The sequence below is a fragment of the Mustela nigripes genome, chromosome 6 (assembly GCF_022355385.1).
Source record: "Mustela nigripes isolate SB6536 chromosome 6, MUSNIG.SB6536, whole genome shotgun sequence".
Lineage (NCBI taxonomy): Eukaryota > Metazoa > Chordata > Mammalia > Carnivora > Mustelidae > Mustela > Mustela nigripes.
In genome coordinates this window covers 71,740,757-71,760,318 of record NC_081562.1, presented here as the reverse complement: position 1 = coordinate 71,760,318, position 19,562 = coordinate 71,740,757, and the positions used below count along the sequence as shown (strand labels likewise).

The 19,562-nt window shown below is 36.8% G+C and overlaps 1 protein-coding gene and 1 long non-coding RNA gene across 2 annotated transcripts; both read left to right on the top strand.

Annotated features, from left to right (window-relative positions):
- Window positions 1-522: 522 nt before the first annotated feature.
- Window positions 523-19,306, top strand: CMAS (cytidine monophosphate N-acetylneuraminic acid synthetase). The gene is made up of 8 exons (XM_059404790.1): window positions 523-902; window positions 8,068-8,210; window positions 8,354-8,509; window positions 13,501-13,634; window positions 14,292-14,386; window positions 14,764-14,935; window positions 15,712-15,865; window positions 18,700-19,306. Exons 1-8 carry the CDS (start codon window positions 643-645, stop codon window positions 18,888-18,890), a joined length of 1,305 nt encoding a protein of 434 aa, XP_059260773.1. The 5' UTR covers window positions 523-642; the 3' UTR covers window positions 18,891-19,306.
- On the top strand, window positions 8,562-13,359 carry LOC132020647 (uncharacterized). The gene is made up of 3 exons (XR_009405049.1): window positions 8,562-9,529; window positions 12,420-12,474; window positions 13,056-13,359. It is a non-coding gene; the product is annotated as an uncharacterized LOC132020647 (long non-coding RNA).
- Window positions 19,307-19,562: the final 256 nt, after the last annotated feature.

Below are 19,562 nucleotides of genomic sequence, written 5' to 3'. Positions count from 1 at the left end.
GCACTATAGGGGAATAGTCAAGATTGACTTCCAAGTTTTCAATGCTAGATTTTCAGTGATGTTGATAGAAAATGCGGATGTAGGAGCATTTTCAGCCCATATAGAGAATTGAGGTTTTTAAATGTTGAATCTAAGGTGCCTGTAAGACATTTGAATGAGGTAATCTCTTGGAAATAGAGTCAGGAACACAGCAGAAAAATATACAATTATAATTTTTAAATATAAGATTTATTTGTGTTAGGATGCATCTGAGTGTGCAGTGGGAAACCCACTATCTTTCTTAAGTGGTGAAGTTCCTTACCAAAAAATCTATAATGTATGCTGCCTAGTTGAGAAATATCCATATGGTGTCCCCCAGAAGCTGCACTTCTTTCCAGTAATCCCTGGACTCTCAGTGCCTGGCGTGGGTTTGGGGTCCCCCCTACCCCAGTCTACTCCGCCTAGGGGACCCCGGCGACACGCCCGCGGACTACAATTCCCGGCGTGCCCCGCGGAGAGGCGGGCCGTGGCGGGGGCGGGGCCAGGAGCTGGAACAGCCACCCCCGCGAGTGCTCGGGCGGGGAGATCGGGCGGCGCCGAGCTGAGGTGGCGAGAGAAGAACTCCCGGATGTGGAGAAGCTGGGGAGAAGGCGTGGGAGGAAGATGGACTCGGTGGAGAAGGGGGCCGCCACCTCCGTGTCCAACCCGCGGGGGCGGCCCTCCCGGGGCCGGCCGCCGAAGCTGCAGCGCAACTCCCGCGGAGGCCAGGGCCGAGGCGTGGAGAAGCCCCCGCACCTGGCGGCCCTAATTCTGGCCCGGGGCGGCAGCAAGGGCATCCCCCTGAAGAACATTAAGCACCTGGCGGGGGTCCCGCTTATTGGCTGGGTCCTGCGTGCGGCCCTGGACTCGGGGGTCTTCCAGAGGTGCGCATGTGCGAGAGTGGGCGGCGCGGTCTGGGCGGGGGTCGGGCGAGGGAGCCGGGCCGCTGGAAGGGCTGGGGCTCCCTGGGCAATTGCTCTTGGAAGGGGTGTGCAAGATCCGGGGTGTGGGGGCCCCGCGTGAGAGCGCAGGGAGGAAGTGCTCCAGCTTCTTCCTTGTTCCGTCGCTGCTCGTAGTCTTGACCTGGGACGGTGCCTGTGCCTGCCCTTGAGCATGCCGTCCGTCGGAGGGGAGATTGCCCCTTTTTCAGCCGTCTCCGCCGCCCTCGTTGACCTCATCGGGTAAAGGAAAGGAGGCCACCCCTATGAAACGTCTGTGGCGACATGTGAACTCCAGCAGGCAGAGGCCGTTGGGGTTCCCCTGTTGCTCAGCCTGTGATAACCACTTGGTGCCGATCGATTAGGGAGGCATCAGGTTCCTGAATGGAGTGAGGTGTCCAGGCTTTCTAGTTTCAAGCTCAGCTTGGAGATCGCTTTCTGACCTTTGCAAAATACTCCAAGCTATCTGCCTGTGAGTCAGCACAATCTAGAAAACCCCTTGCATTTGTCCATAGGTAAGAGATAGTGAGGAAACGTACAGCAGGCTGCTTTATGATATGCATATAAATGCTTTTATTGTGTCTTTGGAACTTCGTCCGCCCAGAGACTGTTTCAATTGTGCATCATTGCCCATATGCCATTTTGGTCAGGAGGGACAAGCTGGTATCATTCATAAAAGAACAGAGATAAAATTTTGTGCCAGGAATGAGTTTACACATAGAAACTTCACTCTAATTATGCTTGAATCTGTTACTGTGGGAAGTGAATTATTTTAACTTTTTGATTGGGCTTTGGTTCTTGAAGAGATGATTGTTTTTGGAGCATCTTAATTGCCCACATTAATTTATGGGCATATGATTTTCATTTAACTAGTCTTGTTTAAAGAAAGATACTCCAAAAGTATGAATTTACTAATTTTCTTAATGTTTTAATCTAAGGGAAGCCCTGGGTGGAACGCGGTAAGTAGGGTAGGCACCCAGAAGATAACACTGATGTAGCAATGTAATAGGAAGTGTGCAAAGGAGAGATAGGGAAAGCCTTGAGAATTTGGTTCAATTCAGTTAACATTTACTGAGCCCTAATTTCTGCCATGCACATCCAAGGAAATAACCAAGATGAAATGACATGGTTCTTGTCCCTGGAGCTTACTGCCTTTTGGAAATTTTTTCACCTTTATAAAGAGTGCACACTGGGAGAAAAAAAAAAGACTGAGAAAAGTGCATCCAGGCCACAGGGATATGCCATTTTTGTGAAATGAAGTAGAGCTCAAAAATCACTGTCACAGTAAATTAAGAGCAAAACTCACTTACAACTCTGGTTACATGTCAGGAACCCCCTTTCAGCCTGGCTTCACAAAAAAGGGTAAGGCTTGTTTCAGGTACAGTGAGATTCAAAGGCGAAATGATTCATTCATTCAGCAAGTATTTGTTGACCATCTATTGTGTGACTGGCACTGTACTGTGTCTTTAACCAGAGGTGATAGCAGTAGCAAGAGTCATTCCTTAGTCTCATGGAGCTTGCATTTTGAGAGACAAGTAATAAACAAACTGTGTATACTATATTTGGTGGTGACAGTATTTTCGAGAAAAATAAAGCAGGGTAAGGAAATTATGCCCTCTGTCACCAGAATCCTCCATTTCTTAGTTCTTCTAGATAGGCTTTCCCTTTATGCTGTCAAGTGATTGTGCTGAGAACTGCAAAACTCTCAGCACCTAATGACTTGTCCAAACTCTAGTACGGTTTCCAGGAGTGTCAGGCCATGCTTCTAGGATGATCCTAGCTCCCCCTTAAAATGGCTGAGAAAGGTCAGTGCTGCCAGGATAATTTACTGTTTGTTTCAGGTACAACCTGGTGACTGGCAGGTAGCCTCTGAACCCTATCTCAGAACAACTACTTTTGAAAACTTATCATTATAAACCCCTTCTCTAGCCTTTGGAATGTAAATCTACCACCCAAAACTGTCTCTCTGAAATGGAAACATCCTAGTAGATAACCCTTATTCATTCTTAGTCCCTGTGGGAAAATTAAGGGTCTAAATTCCATGGGCATCTTGCTTCAGCTTGCCTCTATCATAAAGTTGAGTGTGTTTCTTCTCTGGATAAGTACCCAGATGGCCTAGTCACAGGGACTAACCCCCTCTATCACCGTTGCAATACCTTTTTCTTAACACACTCTAGCCTTTAAGAAGTCTCCAGCCTTTGTTTTGGGGGATTTGAGTTCAGTTTCTACTAGTCTTTCCCTACTGCCATAGTTAACAAATCAAAGCTGTCCTTTCTGCTTTGCTCTCCAGCTTTGTTTACCCTCTTATTTTACTCCTTACAGGCTTAAGTTTAACCAAAGAGTTTCTTTGGGTCCCCCAGTGCTTATGTTGGTAAAGTTTAGCTGCCTCTTCTGGTGTTGGAGCCAGTGATGGAGCGTCCCCTGAGGCACAATGAGACAGCTGCATCAAGAGAAAAATTGGAATATGCTTACCAACGGGGAGTAAATGCTGGGAGTCAAAACCCGACAAATACCCTTATAGCAGACCTAGGAGATTTTGCTACAAAATGGTTGGAAAATATATGTTATATATTAAGCAGTAATTTTCCTGTTTCCATTTATTAAAATGCATTTATACAGAACTCCATGAAAGAATAAATGATTCCTGGGACGCCTGGGTGGCTCAGTTGGTTGGACGACTGCCTTCGGCTCAGGTCATGCTCCCGGAGTCCCGGGATCGAGTCCCACATCGGGCTCCCAGCTCCATGGGGAGTCTGCTTCTCCCTCTGACCTTCTCCTCGCTCATGCTCTCTCTCACTGTCTCTCTCTCAAATAAATAAATAAAATCTTTAAAAAAAAAAAAAAAAGAATAAATGATTCCTAAGAACCTTTTTCTATGCCAATTCTTTTGCTATTTTTGCTATTATTATTGCTATTTTTGCTATTCTTTTATTTAGCATATCTAGATGAGAGAAAGCATCTTGACAATTGGAAGGATATTGTATACTTCAGGCCACCTATGGTATCTGTTACTATACTAATAATAGTAATTAGAAGAAATCAGTATTTTCCTTAACCAGCAAAATGAGCGTAATTGGTCTGACTCTGCCTTCTCAAACTTAGAATACTGTGTAACAAAGTGATTTTCCTCTGTTTAGGTTGCATAGCTGTTTGCTATGTTGCATCCTTTCTAGGGATCTGGAAAGTTCAACTAAAAAGGTAAAAAAGGGGACTAGCACTATTTCCTCAGTGAAGTTCTTCCTGGTCTCCTCAGTGGAAAGTAACGGTGTCTTTGTTTTCCTCACAGAGCAGCAGTGTTCAGACCTTCTTTTAGTGCACGCATTATGCAGTGAAGTAAGGTCATAGACCCTGGAGTTAAACTGTGGATTTGAGTTTCTAGCTTCACCATATGTTAACTGCAACTTTGGGTAAATCACTTAAGGTCTGTGCCTCAGTTTCCTCGTCTGCAGAATGGACTTAAGTATCCACCTCATAGGGTTGCTGAGAGGATTAAGTGAAGTAGTATATATACGGCCATTAGGATGTGTCTAGCGTGTGATCTGTCCTTGACATTTTCCCCCCTTGTTGAAGGTTTTTACAATCTTCATCTCTTCCATGGGCCACAGTTTCCTGACTTGTAAAATGGGAAAGTTGTAATGATCTTCAGAATTCTTTCTAATGCTGACACACTTTGACCTTGAAGAGTTAATCGAACTGTGTCTTTACTCTCTATTTCAAGGGTCCATCAACTTTTCTATAAAGGGCTAAAGACTAAATATTTCAAACTTTGTCTCTGTTGCTTAGTTCTGTGTATGTTGTGAAAGTAGCCATAACAATATGAGTGAATGAGTATAGCTGTATTCCACTGAAAGTTTATTTATGAAAATAGGCAGCCTGGGAGCCAGATTTGGCCTGGGATGACCCTTGCTCTACTGGGTTGAAGAGGTTCTTGTGAGCAGGTACTCTTACTTACCTTGGTATGCTTCATGTATTGGAGCCTCAATTAAAATGTGTTGATTTGGATTTAATTGATTTATTCTGAAGCTATGGTCCAAGTTTGGAGCAACCTTGCTGCCCCTCACCTTCTGTTTTCTTTCTTTGATAAATATTTACCCTAGGAAGGAATTGAAGAAACTTGTAGCTGCCCAATTGTGTTTTTCAGGGCTAGAAGATGCTTAGGAGATTATTTTGTTCAAAACCATGATTTGTTCATTGAGGCAGATTGTTCTGGCCTGCCCAGAGTCAAAGCTAACAATGCTTCCAGGATTGCTAACTTTGCATACTACTTTGGATAGCAGTTGAGAAAAATGCTAAGACAATTATTTTCATTTAGTAAAAAGTTATCATTGGAGGTTAGTTTGTAAGAGCTTGATTTCAGCAGTGGTTCAATGCTCTGTTAGTAAACCTCAGAACAAATTGATTTTGTGAATGTTACTTAACATACTGTGGGGGGAAAAAATGAACTTTAGTTTCATTTGTAGGGTGTGGATTTATGATTAATAATAAGCCTGGAACTTTAGTTTCATTCGTAGGGTGCGGATTTGTGATTAAATAATAAGCCTATGCTGTGTTATTCCCCGAATGGCATTTTGTGATTTGAAATAATATTCACAGGCATCAGGTTTGATATTCCTGTTCATCCTGTTAGATGAAATATGACTTCATTTGAGGCTAAAGTCATTAGCATTAGGCTTTGACATTTACTTTGTACTTGATTTTACATTTTATTGACCTGTTTATTCACTTGCTGACTCTTTGTTTTTGCCCTCTCTCTTCTGATTCCCCTAAATCAAAGGAAAATGATCTACTTACATAACCCCTTTAATAAATGATGTTCACTGTATTTTAAGTCTACATATGGGATGCTATTTTCATACATATAAATTAGGCATTTGGACTTTCAGAACTTCAGTTTTCCTTCCAACAGAATCAGTGTGAGGATTAAATGAGACCATGTATGTATGCCTTTATTACCATTCCTGTTTTATTATTTTGAATAGCTTGTGGTTTGTATTAAATCCTTCTAACAACGGTATGAGGTACTGTTACTATCACTGGTATTTTTTTTTTTTTAAATCATCCACACTTTACTAAAAATCGAGGCCTAGGGAGATGATGGATTTTGCCTAAGGTCATATAGCTAACATGTGGCAGAGCTAGGATTTGGACTCATTCCTTCAGATTCCATGCTGTTAACCATTTAATGTTTCATTTATTAACACATATAGATTGAGCATGTTTTGGAGCAGGCACTATAAAAATACTTTGTAAAAATAAAGCATTGTAGAGAGGTTAGTCGTTCCTTCCTTACCTCTGTTCCCTTGTTGGTTTAAGGAGTATTTCAGAACTGTGTTGGCCTCTGTCTCTACCAATGGGCTAAGAACTGAAAGTTTCTCAAGAAAATGGACTACATGTCCGCAGTAGAACCTGAAACATAATAGGCACTCAATAAACGTTTCATGAATGAAAAAATGAATGACTGATAAAAGGGAGGAAGGAAAAACAAATCTCTTCCAAAACCTCTGTTATTTTTTATTTGCCTTTTAAGCATTTCAGAAATGTCACTGAATCCTGTGGTGTTGAGTTTTATTATAGAAAATCAGGATAATAAGTGACATCAGTAATTTCAATTGGTGACATAAATTAGATGTCAAAAGACCATTTCTTTTGCGTTTCCTGTTCACTCCTTAACTGTATTTACCATTTAACCATCCTCCCTTCATTTTCTCTATTTTAAAACTAGGTTTTCTTGGTACTTCCCTTTGTTTTACACCGTTGACTGTGACATTTCTCCAGTAGAATATCAGCCCCCAAATATTTCTGGGGACTTCTGTGTTCTGCCTCACACAGACTTTTAGTAAATATGAGATATCTGATCCCTAGCCAGTGACTCATCGTGTTTAGTAGGCTTTAAAAAAAGAAAAAAAATTAGGGAGGTTATTGACTTTATCTTTAGATTTAAATCTTTCTTCTGCAAATATTAAAGGGAAGAATGGAAATCAGTAAGTAAAATCTGGCGATGTTAGAATTTTTTTTTTTTTACTTTTTTTTTTGGTGTTCAGTAAACTATCTCCTAAAAAAAAATTCCTATAGTTTCTCACTTTCTTTTCATTCTTGACAATTGAGCATAGACATCCAAAACATGCAGTTCCTCTTACTCCCAGTAGATGTTGAATAAAGGTGCTAAAAGAAAAATGCATATGCCAAAGACTACAAGTCATTAAATTGTCTTTGTGTAATATCACTAATAAAACATTGTGGCTAGAATATTCACATCTTTTTTTTCTAGCAAAGGGAATCTGTGAAGGTCCAGGAAACTTAACTTCAGTAGATACTGGCACAATTCCCCGAAGTAGCATTCTACTCATAGTCATCATCTTAGAAAGTCTAAACGATGAACCACATAAGATGTGGTGAAAGGCGCAGTTAAGTTAAATGTCCCAGAGGCAGTCAACTCACATTCTCCTTGTCTGTAATTATCAATGGCTAAAACTCCGTCAGTACTGTGTCATATATTTATAGTATACCCATTATTGGCAAAGCAGAAGAGTTGGATTAGCTGATATTTTGAGCCTAGTCTAGGCATTACGTTGCTTCTAAGCTTGAAATTCTTTCAGCTTCATGGTTTAACTAATACAAATCCGTTTTTTTTCTTGGCAAGTATATTAAAATTCTTCACACACTAATTTGGATTGAATGAGGAATAAGAAGCAAGATCTTCTTAATTGCCTTTAGATTTGAACTTCTATTTTACTTAATATACCAGTAGCCTTAAATATACCAAGTGTCATTTTTTTCTGTTTTTATAAAACTGTATCTAGGGCTACAGAAATAATACTTATATAAATAAATGACATAAGACAATACGAATACAAATATTTTTATATGTAAACAAAAAGTCTATTTGTTACTATACTTTTATTCAGACAGTTAATAAAGTGTTATTTATTATTATATATTATACAAAATATAATTCTTTAAATTTTATATTAGATCTGTAATTTTTTTGATGGTATAAAAACTATTCTAACATCATGTAAGGTGTATTTTGGTGTTGCAGAGCTCCTTTTTATCTTTAGTGGTTTCTTTTAATGATTTGACTTGTTATATTTATTTTTTACTATCTATCCAGTGTGTGGGTTTCAACAGACCATGATGAAATTGAGAATGTGGCCAAACAATTTGGTGCCCAAGTTCATCGAAGAAGTTCTGAAGTTTCAAAAGACAGTTCTACCTCACTAGATGCCATCATAGAATTTCTTAACTATCACAATGGTATGAATTTGATAGTTTATTCAAAATTTTATGTAATTTCTAATTTATTATTTCATAAGACTTGTTTTCACATTTGAATTTAAGATCTTTGTATTCCTTGCAAAGAACTTTGATGTCCTCTTCATTTGTTTTCTCTTTTTAAGAGGTTGACATTGTAGGAAATATTCAAGCAACTTCTCCATGTTTACATCCTACTGACCTTCAAAAAGTTGCAGAAATGATTCGAGAGGAAGGATATGATTCTGTTTTCTCTGTTGTGAGACGCCATCAGTTTCGATGGAGTGAAATTCAGAAAGGAGGTAATCTGTTATATCGGTATTGATTTTAGCTTTTATGGAGAACCCGCTTTTTCATATGTAAATATTCTTTAGGAGTGAAGGGAGCAACACGTGATTATTAACTAGAGTAGGTAATGACATTTATAATCAGTTCTAAGTCTTGTGATTATTGAGGCAAGACAAACCAAATTCCCTGCTTTACTTTTTACAAATGGACATTTTAACACTCGATTTGCCTTTTGAGGCAGGCGTGTCCTTTTTCTAGATGTGAAATACTTCTGTGTTGGTTCTAGACTTGCTTGGCAAACTCCATATAAGTCATAATAGGATTGTGGGGATAGAAGTCTATCAAAAAGTTCTGGAGGACCTCAAGAATGAATTCTGGAATTGCGTCCCAAAATTTGTTAGATTGTCCAATGTAAGAAGACGCAGGAGTCTGATTTCTAGCTAGGTAAGCTAGTAAAATATGGAGTAAAGAATAGGATGACCAACAAGTAGGTAAATGTAACATATGTAAGGAAAGGCAGTTTGATTTCTGTTAGGTGCCCTGGCATTTGTTGAGTATAGGAGAGCTGCCTTATTGTGACTTCAAGAAGACAGTGAAATATGAGTGAAACTGGAGCAATGACACTGGAGACAGCACAAAAAAGAGCAAGTAAGAGGATGGAAAGGCTGAGAATAAGATTTTCCAGTCTCGAAATCTGAACATTACCCAAACCAATGAAATACATCAGTAAATACACTTACAAATTCATTACATTCAGTAAATATTGTCTTCTCTGTGCCATGTTCTTTGTGCCATGTTAAAAGCTATACATTTTAACGTTGAACTTACCAGTTTTCAGAAATTTTTATTTCTGAGGAAATAATTTCCAGGAAGGCTCTTATTAAAGCTTAAGAAACAAATTTTTGAAGCAAATCAAGGAAGCCCAGTGTTAAACTAAATATTGAGCTTTATATGGTATATGATGGAAGTTCAAGAAGTCCAAGAAATATGTATGTTAAATAGATGACAAAGCCAAAGCCATAAAAATTAGATCTGTAAGTATTTTTAAGAAAATTAGGTATGTTCAAATAAATGTCTTTTAACATCAAGAAGTGAATATTAGGGATAAGACCTTTGTCTTGTCATAAATTTTCTACTAGTCGATGAAACAGAATGCTATTGATGAACAGTGGTTCTAACCCAGAATGGTATTTCTTGTGAGTCTATTCTTATGTTCCTTGTTTATAAAATCACTAAGAGTGCTACTGGATTAATCAATACTTGAAAAATTGTTCCATTTTATACTGTATAACTTTTTGTATTTTTTTTTTGTCATCACACTAGAACCTTACCATCTAATATAGTAGCCACTAGCAGTGTAAGCCTTTGAAATGTAGTTAGTCCAAATTGAGATATGCATTAAGCATAAAATATACATTGTATTTCTAAGATTAGTATGAAAGAAGTATATGCAGTATCTCATTAATAATTCTTATATCTATTACATGTTAAAAACATTTTAGATACTAAATAAAATCTAAGTAAAATCTATTATTACAACTAACTTCACTTTGTACTTTTTAAAAATTGTAGCCATTAGAAAACTTAAAATTATATTATATAAATATATTATATAAACATTATATTTTTTGGACAGCACTGCTCAAGAGATTATACTCTGTACCCTTAGTTTGTTATTGTCTACAAATAACTAATTTGTAGTTACAAATAACTACAGATAACTGTATTCACAAATAACTAAGAACCTTACAATAGTAAATTTAGCCCCTGCCTTTTGTTCTATTGTCACATAATCTATTTCTATATATATTATGAGCCATGATACGTTGTTCTATTTATTTTAAATAGTTAATGGTACTTTAACTTATTTTAAAATAGTCACTTCTCTTCACCTGTATATTTATCCTTTTTAGTTATTCTTCATTTCTTACCACTTAACATGTGCTTCTGTCTTATAGTGTACAAACTGTTAGTAACAGCTCCTCTCAGCTTTTGTCTGTCTAAAAATGTCTATAATTTGCCCTTATTTGTAAAGGGCATTTTCATTGAATATAAAATTTTGGTTTGCCTTTTCTTTCTTTCAGGATTTTCAGATTGCATCTTTAAGATGTTACTCTTTTGAAGATGCATCATTAACACATCATTTCATTATGTTCTGCCATCCATTGTTTCTTAAAAGAAATCAGCTATTACTCTGATCATTGTTTCTCTAAATATGATGTCTTTTTTCCCTCAGGCTGCTTTTAAGATTTTTCCGTTTATTTTAACTTTTCATAGTTGACTCCAATTTGTATTGCTGTCGTTTTGTTGTATTTATCCTATTTAGAATTCTCTGAACGTCTCATATCTGTAGGTTGATATCTGTCATTAGTTTCCAAAAATTCTGTGCCATTATCTCCAAATATTTCTTTTGCCACATTTTCTCTCTCCTCTCTTCGTGGGATGCAGATTTAAGTGTGTCTTATTAAACAGTTTTATGGGGTCCACATGTCTTTCACAGTCTGTTCTGTATTTTTTGTTGATTTTTCTCTTTGTCCTTCATGTTGAGTAATTTCATTTGACATATTTGAGTTCATTGATCATTTCCTTTGACTTGTCCAGAGCACTGTAAATCCTGTCCAGTGAATTATTTCAGATACGTGTGTTTTCTATTGTGGAATGTACATTGGAGTAATTTTTAGACATTCTGTTCTCTGCTGAAATTCTCCATCTTTTTATCTTTTTAAAATCTTTTCCTCTAATATCTTTAGCATATTTATGATAGTTAATTGAAAATCCTTGATTGTGGGTTCTGATATCTGGGTCATTTGTAGTTCTGTTTCTACAACTGTTTGTTTTTCTCTAGTTATGGGTAATGTATTTCTGCTTCTTCAGAATGACTCGTATTTTGTCATCTGCCTGATATAGAGACTGGAGTACAGTTGACCCTTGAACAACACAGATTTGGGCTGCACGGGTCCACTTGTACACAGTGTTTTTCAATAAATACAGTACAGTACTGTAAATGTATTTTCTCTTCCTTATGATTTTCTTAGTAGAATTTTTTTTCTCTAGCTTATTTTATTGCAACAACACAATACATAAAATACACAAAACATGTGTTAGTGACTGACTATGTTATTGGTAAGGCTTCTGGTCAACAGTAAGCTCTTTGTAGTTAAGGTTTGGGAGAATCAAAAGTTACATGTGGATTTTTGGCCATGTCAGTGGTTGGCACCCCAACCCCAGCGTTGTTCAAGGGTCTGTATATATTATTTTCCTCTGAGGGGGGGGGCACACCCTTTCTTCTATCAGGCAGATAGGATATGGAGCTACTCACTTTGATCCAATTAGGAGTTCTACTGATGGGTTTGAGCTTTAGTCTCACTTTACCTCTTAGTGCAGATGTCTGGCCAGGAGATGGATCTTGTATGTATCCCTGATAACCCCAAGCCACCAGGACTTTGGGATCTAAGCCCCACAAAACTCTAATGATCTCTCCTGCCTTCCAGCCCATTCTAGCTTCTTGTGCCTCAGCTCACTCAGGAAACGTCCTGCAGGGGAAAAAGTGGGTGGGCTCTTATAGAAGCCAATCTGTGATTCTAGTCTGCAGGGCCCATTAAATACTCTTCTGGTTTCTCTTTACCCCAGCAAAGTCCTTCTGCTTATGCCAAGTTTGATCTTTCTTTCACTTCTTCCTCAGATGCAGCAAATATCCCCAGAGAGAAAGCAGCCACTGATCCTTGTTCACTTAGGAAAGACTTGCCCCCTCATTCCTTTCCTTCAAAGCACCACTTGAATTAGTTTGTTTATTGCCTATCTGCACCACTAGATTGCACATTCTGTTAAAGTGGAAAGAGTTGTATTCACTGCTATGTATCCAGTGCCTGTAAAACTATACCCTATGTAGCTAATCAGTGTATATTTGCTGAATATTTTTCCTAGGTTATATCAAGCACTGATGGACTAGGATTGAAAAAAGGATGGTTTAGTTAGCGAAGTAAGTAAAGTTATTTGTAGAAGCCATTGCTTCTAGAATTGACAACCAAAATTTGAATAAAAAAGATTCTGAATAATCACCAGCTTTAAACACACATGCACAAACACACACACACACAGAATCATGTATGCATGTCAATACACACCCATAAACACAGTTTGGAAAAAATACAGTGAAAAGGCAAGAGGATCGCTATTTACCAGTACTGAGAGCTTCGTTTGTTATATCATGTTGTAATCACTAATGCTGATATCACTGAGCCTTCATTACCATGGATAGTAATAAGTTAATATTATTTATTATTATGCTTAGTATATTTTTAAATTACTGGTAAGAATATGTAATATACAAACATTTTTATCAATATAAAAGTCTCAATAATTCAATGAGGAAATCTTCAGTTTTCTGTAATAACTCTCTGCAAGTAATTTCTCAACTACCTTGTATAAACATGTACACTGTATTTCTATAGAAGCAAATACTTAATAATGAGAACTATATTAAAATATTCAAGTAAGGATATTATATGACAAGTTCAGTCCTTTTTTTTCTTTTAAAGATTTTATTTATTTATTTGACAGAGATCAGAAGTAGGCAGAGAGGCAGGCAGAGAGAGGGAGAAGCAGGCTCCCTGCCGAGCAGAGAGCCCAATGCGGGGCTCTATCCCAGGACCCTGAGATCATGACCTGAGCCGAAGGCAGAGGACCAACGCTCTGAGCCACCCAGGCGCCCATGTTCAGTCCTTTTGAAGCTGCCTTAAGGTTGCCTTGATGTCCTCCCAGAACCTTGTATTTTTAAAAATGCCTCAAAATCTCAATTATTCAGAATTCCTCTGTAAAATACTTTATTTTTCTATGATTAGATAATAATTATTAAATAATATTACCAAAGATAAATCTTCAGCATCATTAGAGATTTTATTCCTTTAAAAAATCTATTTTACAGTTTCAGTTTATTTTTTAAAACTACTAAATGAATACTCAGTATTCAAAGCAACAGAGACTTACTATAGCTTTTTGCTTTTAGTTCGTGAAGTGACTGAGCCTCTGAATTTGAATCCAGCTAAACGACCTCGTCGACAAGACTGGGATGGAGAATTATATGAAAATGGCTCATTTTATTTTGCTAAGAGACATTTGATAGAGATGGGTTATTTACAGGTTTGTGCCTTCATTCTGCAAAAATCTTTTAAACCTTTTTATGTGTATAACTCAGTTCTAAGGAAGACGTATGGCACAGTTCATAAAGGAAAATATCAGTTTCTGGAGGAAAGGCAATAACTGATAAGATTTATCATCTGAGGCCTTTATCCTGTAGGCTTACAATAAACTAATCTTTGGAATCCATTCAGTGAATAAGCAAGGAATTCCGCTACAACTAAGAAATGAATCAGATACTGAATGTTGTACACATGTCCTGATTTTCATTTTATTCCATTCAAAATTCTCTTTTTAATCCATGTTTTTTTACCATCAGGTTGTGGTTGTACAGTTGAATAAAAATCCATTGCTTTTAAAAAGAGACAAAATAACATAGTAGATGTGGAAGATCACCAACCTGGGTGTCAGGAAAGCCAGATTATAGTTCTCTACCTCTACCCTGATGATTCAGGGTCAAAATATTATGGCCTATAGTTTGAAGATATAGGAAACAAAAAGGTTTTCCCTCAAAAAATTATTTGTTAAATGTCATTTTGCTCGGTTATTTTTTTTCTCAGTATTGTAGAAATGAAATGAATTCATTGTTCTGTATTATAAACTTTTGGAATTGTGAATAAATGTTAAAAACAGTACTCATGGCATTTATACCATCTTTAGGGTGGAAAAATGGCATACTACGAAATGCGAGCTGAGCACAGTGTGGATATAGATGTGGATATTGATTGGCCTATTGCAGAACAAAGAGTATTAAGGTAAAAACAAGACTTGCACAGCCTTTGCACTGGACCCTGACATACTTTTAGTAGATATGTTCAGTTTTCTAGACACTAATTTTTGATACTCCAGACATTTTAGGATCTTTGTAAATAGTCTGTTCACGTGAGGAAGACAGACACATAAAACATGCCTATAGATGGCTTATTCAGTAACTTGAGAAACACATAGTCTGGTTAGACCACTCTACTCAAGGTCTTGCACTGGAAGTTGAAGTGTATATGTGACGTAAATGTGAAGGGTAATGTTTGAGAAACTGAGTGGGAATGGTTATTAAGTTTACTGGTGTTAGCCCGTCGAGAGAGAGTGATTAGTATTGCATTTGTACTCAGAGGTCTATTTTGGTTTCTTTTAGATATGGCTATTTTGGCAAAGAGAAGCTTAAGGAAATAAAACTTTTGGTTTGCAATATTGATGGATGTCTCACCAATGGCCACATTTATGTATCAGGAGACCAAAAAGAAATAATATCTTATGATGTAAAAGATGCTATTGGGATAAGTTTATTAAAGAAAAGTGGTATTGAGGTATGTGCCCCCTGAATATAGTGATGTTTTTCAAGGTGATGATTCAGGGTCAAAGAACATGTGAGGGAAATAGATTTAAATTTTTAGTATTCTCTATTAAAATATCTGAAATTTAGCCTTCACATGGCTAGAAAACTGTCATACCTTTACTCTTAGATGAATAAAATTAGGAATTTGTCAATCAACAAATATTTCTTGTTTATTCAGTAAACATATTATTTTTAAATGGTAATTGTCTAGTAATTCCTATAGGATCTTTCAATAAGAAAAATTTCATAAAAAATAGGTATCAGGATTTAGGGAAAAAAGCAAATATCTTGTGGATTTTTTAAGATTAGCTTATTCTTATGATTGAAAATTTTAACTCAAAATAACTTAATATACTTTCAAAAATGAAAGCTAAGATAATTTCTTATAATTCCCTAGAAATCTTAAATATGTGTACGTACCTAAGCAGCACAAGAGACAAGTTGTAGACTTTCCTCTGGATAAATTGAATTATAGGAGAATTTTAGGTTAGTATCAGACAATGTATACTTTTTAAACTGCAGATAGGTTCCTTCCCACTATAAAAAAAACAGTGTCTTTTACCTTTATTGGACTATTAGAAAATGTTGTAAAAATTCATCATTTTAAAATAGCATTTGATTTTACTTAATTGGTCCTTCACTCATTTGTGACTCATATTATTTACCAGGTTTTATTTTATTAGGAAATACTTGTTTATTTATTCATTTTGCCCTTCTTTCTTTTCTCTTCTTTTTTTATTTTTTAAGGTGAGGTTAATCTCAGAAAGGGCATGTTCAAAGCAGACACTCTCTTCCTTAAAACTGGATTGCAAAATGGAAGTCAATGTGCCAGACAAGCTGGCAGTTCTGGACGAGTGGAGAAAAGAAATGGGCCTGTGCTGGAAAGAAGTGGCATATCTTGGTTGGTATCTTATTATTCTGTCATCATAAAGTGGACCAGGATTTTTCTTTTTTCTTTCTTTTTTAAAGAAATAGAGAAATAAAGAAAATTCCCAAGATTGGCATAATTGTAGAGAAATAGAAACTCTCTGCACCACTGAGGAAAGTGCTAAATTGGGATGGGCTTTCTGGGGGTTAGTTTGATAGTACATATCAGTACTATATTAGTACTGTATCAGTACTATATCAGTTGTATCCTAATAGAATGATTACTGACACATGGCTTTGGAGTCAGACCACACCTGACTGGTCAGCTTTGGTAAGGTGAGCCTTCATTTCCTCCTCTGTAAAGTGGAAATGTCAAGAGTACCTGTGTCATAAGACTGTCATAGGAAGCAATGAGGTAATCTGGGTAAAGCACTTAGCAGATCCCTAACATATAGGAAGTACACTTTGGATGGTATTTGCTTTATTAAAATGCTCCAAGTTTTAACTCTTCAGTTCCAATTCCAGAAGGAAATTAGACAAATGAGTGAATAATGGAGAAAAAAAGAAAAAGGGCCCACTTAAATACCCTGCAAGCATAAAACATCCACAAAGTGGAACGCTCTGCAACCATGTAATCTGTACTAAGAGGGTCATGTGTCAAGGTTTTCACGGGTGGCATTTAGCAGATACGCTGTGTGCAGGCTTAGGGGTGGTTGCTGAGACTGACTCCCGAGCTTGCAGTCTCATGTCTACATTTTAGATATTAAAGATGACAAGTTATTGAAATACATATGACATAAGCCATGTGTGAGATAGGTAGTTACAAGGGTAACTTGGGCCTCAAAAGAAGCAGCACGGGAATGTTTTGGGAGCAGGTCATCTGAGGACTTCAGGAATAGCCTTTGAACCGCATGTGCAGATTCAGTGGAGAAGACGACAGAGCCCTTGCCAGAAAATTATATAGTTTTTGTAAGGAGAAAACAATTTTAGTGGCACATACAACAAATTCCAGGTGTACTAAGTATCATGCGACCCTCAGCGAGCTTCTCCAAACCTTGGTTTTCCTATTTATAGTATAAATGCAAAGCAAACTTTATAAAGCTATTGGAAAGAAAATTAGAAATAATATAGGATGCCTAATATAGTGCCTGAAGGTAGTAATAATAGTGTGTATCACTTATGTTGGTAAAATCATGCAATTGCATATGCCAAAATATAGTGATGATCCAGAAATAGTGGTAATTAAGATGATAGTGATTTTTTTTTGCCTTGATTTAAAAAAATGTTTCTACCAAAAATATGCATTACTTATATAAATTTTTTTTAAAAAACTATAAAAAGCAGAAGCTAGAAAACAAGAAAATAGGAGAAGACTCCAAATTTTAATTTAAGATCAGAACACTACTTTGCATGGGTCAAACAAACGTATGAAAATTTGTTCCTTGAAAATATCAACACTTATATAGGTAAGTTTTACAAAACATAGCTTAGTTTCAGAGGTAGATTATTCAAAATAAATACTTGAATTTTCATCACCTTTCAGTGAAAAAATTCAGATTTCAATATATTTAATCATTTAGAAATTTTCATTAGATTAATGTGGAACAGATTTAAAACTTTTTTTAACAAGCATTTTATTAGTAGTAGTTGGTCTATGGTATACTAATAATTTTACTCGGAATGGAGAATCTGAGGTACTGGGTGCTTCTGAAATTCATCCTATCAACACAAAACAGAAAGGGGGAGAGCATAGCAGGGCAGGTGGAGAAAGGGTATAGTTTTGTCAGTCTGATGGTAATTCTTCAACGAATAATCAAAGAGAACTGTCACACATTAAAAGTACTTAAGATATAGAGCAATAGAATCCAGTTGTGGACTTTGGCTTCTGATGCAAACAGATCAACTATAAAAAAAAATTTTTTTTGAGACAATGGGATATTTGAGCACACACTAAGTTACTAGATGATTATTTTTTTTAAGATTTATTTATTTACTTATTTGAGAGAGGAACAGGGAGAGAGCACAAGCAGGAGAGGGAGAAGCAAACCCCCAACTAAGTAGGGAGCCCAGCATGGGGCTCAATCCCAGGACCCCAGGATCATGACCTGAGCCAAAGGCAGATGCTTAACCAACTGAGCCAGTCACGTGCCCCAAGATGATATTAAGGAATTGTGGGTATTGTTAATTTGATGATACTGTCTCACTTAAAAAAAAAAAAAAAAAAAAAGACGTACCTATTAGAGATAGGTATGTGTTAGAGGTAGATGCTGAAGAGCTTTGGGGTAAAAACATGATGTCTAAGAATTCCTTCCTAGCCCTCTAAAAAACTAAGGGGTGGAGCAAAGAGAAAAACACTGATAAATGATCGAAAACATTGATAATCATTCCACATAAACTTGGGGTTCTTGCATGTGTTTGGGATTTTTTAAATGAAAAGTTTAGATAATTCACATTTTACTTACAGAATTTCTCATAATTCTAATATGCATAGCAATCAGAAATTATAATCCATTCTCCTCCTTTAACTGATAATAGTTGATTTTGAATTGCTTACAGAGAATCCTAGACCTCAGTTACACTTGTAAATGCTTCTTTTTTTTAAAATAATCTTTTATTTTTTAATTAACATATAAGGTTTTATTAACCCTAGGGGTACAGGTCTGTGAATCATCAGGTTCGTACACTTCACAGCACTCACCATAGCACATACCCTCTCCAAAGTCCATAACCCAATAATCTGGGGTATTCTTAAATGCCGTGCTTGAGGTCTTACTGAGGCCACCAGAATTACTTACTTGTTTTGCCTTATTAGAACTGAGTATTCTTTGTCTCCTTAAATTCTCACCCAGTGTTTCTTTCACTTGGTAGGAAATGAAGTATCTGACGAGGAGTGCTTGAAGAAAGTGGGCCTAAGTGGTGTGCCTGCTGATGCCTGCTCTACTGCCCAGAAAGCTGTTGGATATATTTGCAAATGCAATGGTGGCCGTGGTGCCCTCCGAGAGTTTGCAGAGCACATTTTCCTACTAATGGAAAAAGTTATTAACTCATGCCAAAAATAGAAATTAGCATAATGTTAGAAGAAGAAAGTATACAGCCTTCTTTAGCCACTTTTATTTTTGATTAAGTACAATTCCATGTTGTAATGTTAACAATGTGATTTGACCTGTGATGTACCTTAATATATTTTAAACGAAGTCTTCTCAAATTGTCACTCCCCAAAACTTCTACAAAATAATTGTGCTCTACTTTTCTCTTTATGCAAGATAATTATTTAGAGATTAATACAGTCTTTCTCAGATTTTTAGTAAATGCAAGTAAGAACATCATCTCAATTGACTTTGTATTGTACCCTGTTAAACTGCGTGTTTGTGTGCTTTTAATGATGCTGAGATTTTATTTATTTGGGAACAATGTGTCTGGTCAGACATGCCCTTCTATTAATTAATAAAATTACATTTCACAAACTTGATGAAAACTGTCTTGTTACTATAGCAGGGATTTACCAAAGATTCCTGTTTTCCTTTAAACACCGACCACATGGTCAGCAGGAGGAACAAGCCAGTCAGGACCTGGCATAGAGCATCTGCTTGTGTTTTAGGTATGTATACATATAGCGGCCACTCCATACAAATACAGAGCTGCAAAGAAATTCATATATTGTGAAGACTGTACATTGGAGTAAATCATTTGCAGTTACCTCCGAGGGCATGGCAATTTTATATACAAAATTT

Coding starts and splice junctions, on each gene's coding strand:
- CMAS (XM_059404790.1), top strand. CDS start 643: ATGGACTCGGTGGAGAAGGGGGCCGCCACCTCCGTGTCCAACCCGCGG. Junction 903..8,067: donor GACTCGGGGGTCTTCCAGAG/GTGCGCATGTGC, acceptor CTATCTATCCAG/TGTGTGGGTTTCAACAGACC. Junction 14,387..14,763: donor GCAGAACAAAGAGTATTAAG/GTAAAAACAAGA, acceptor GGTTTCTTTTAG/ATATGGCTATTTTGGCAAAG.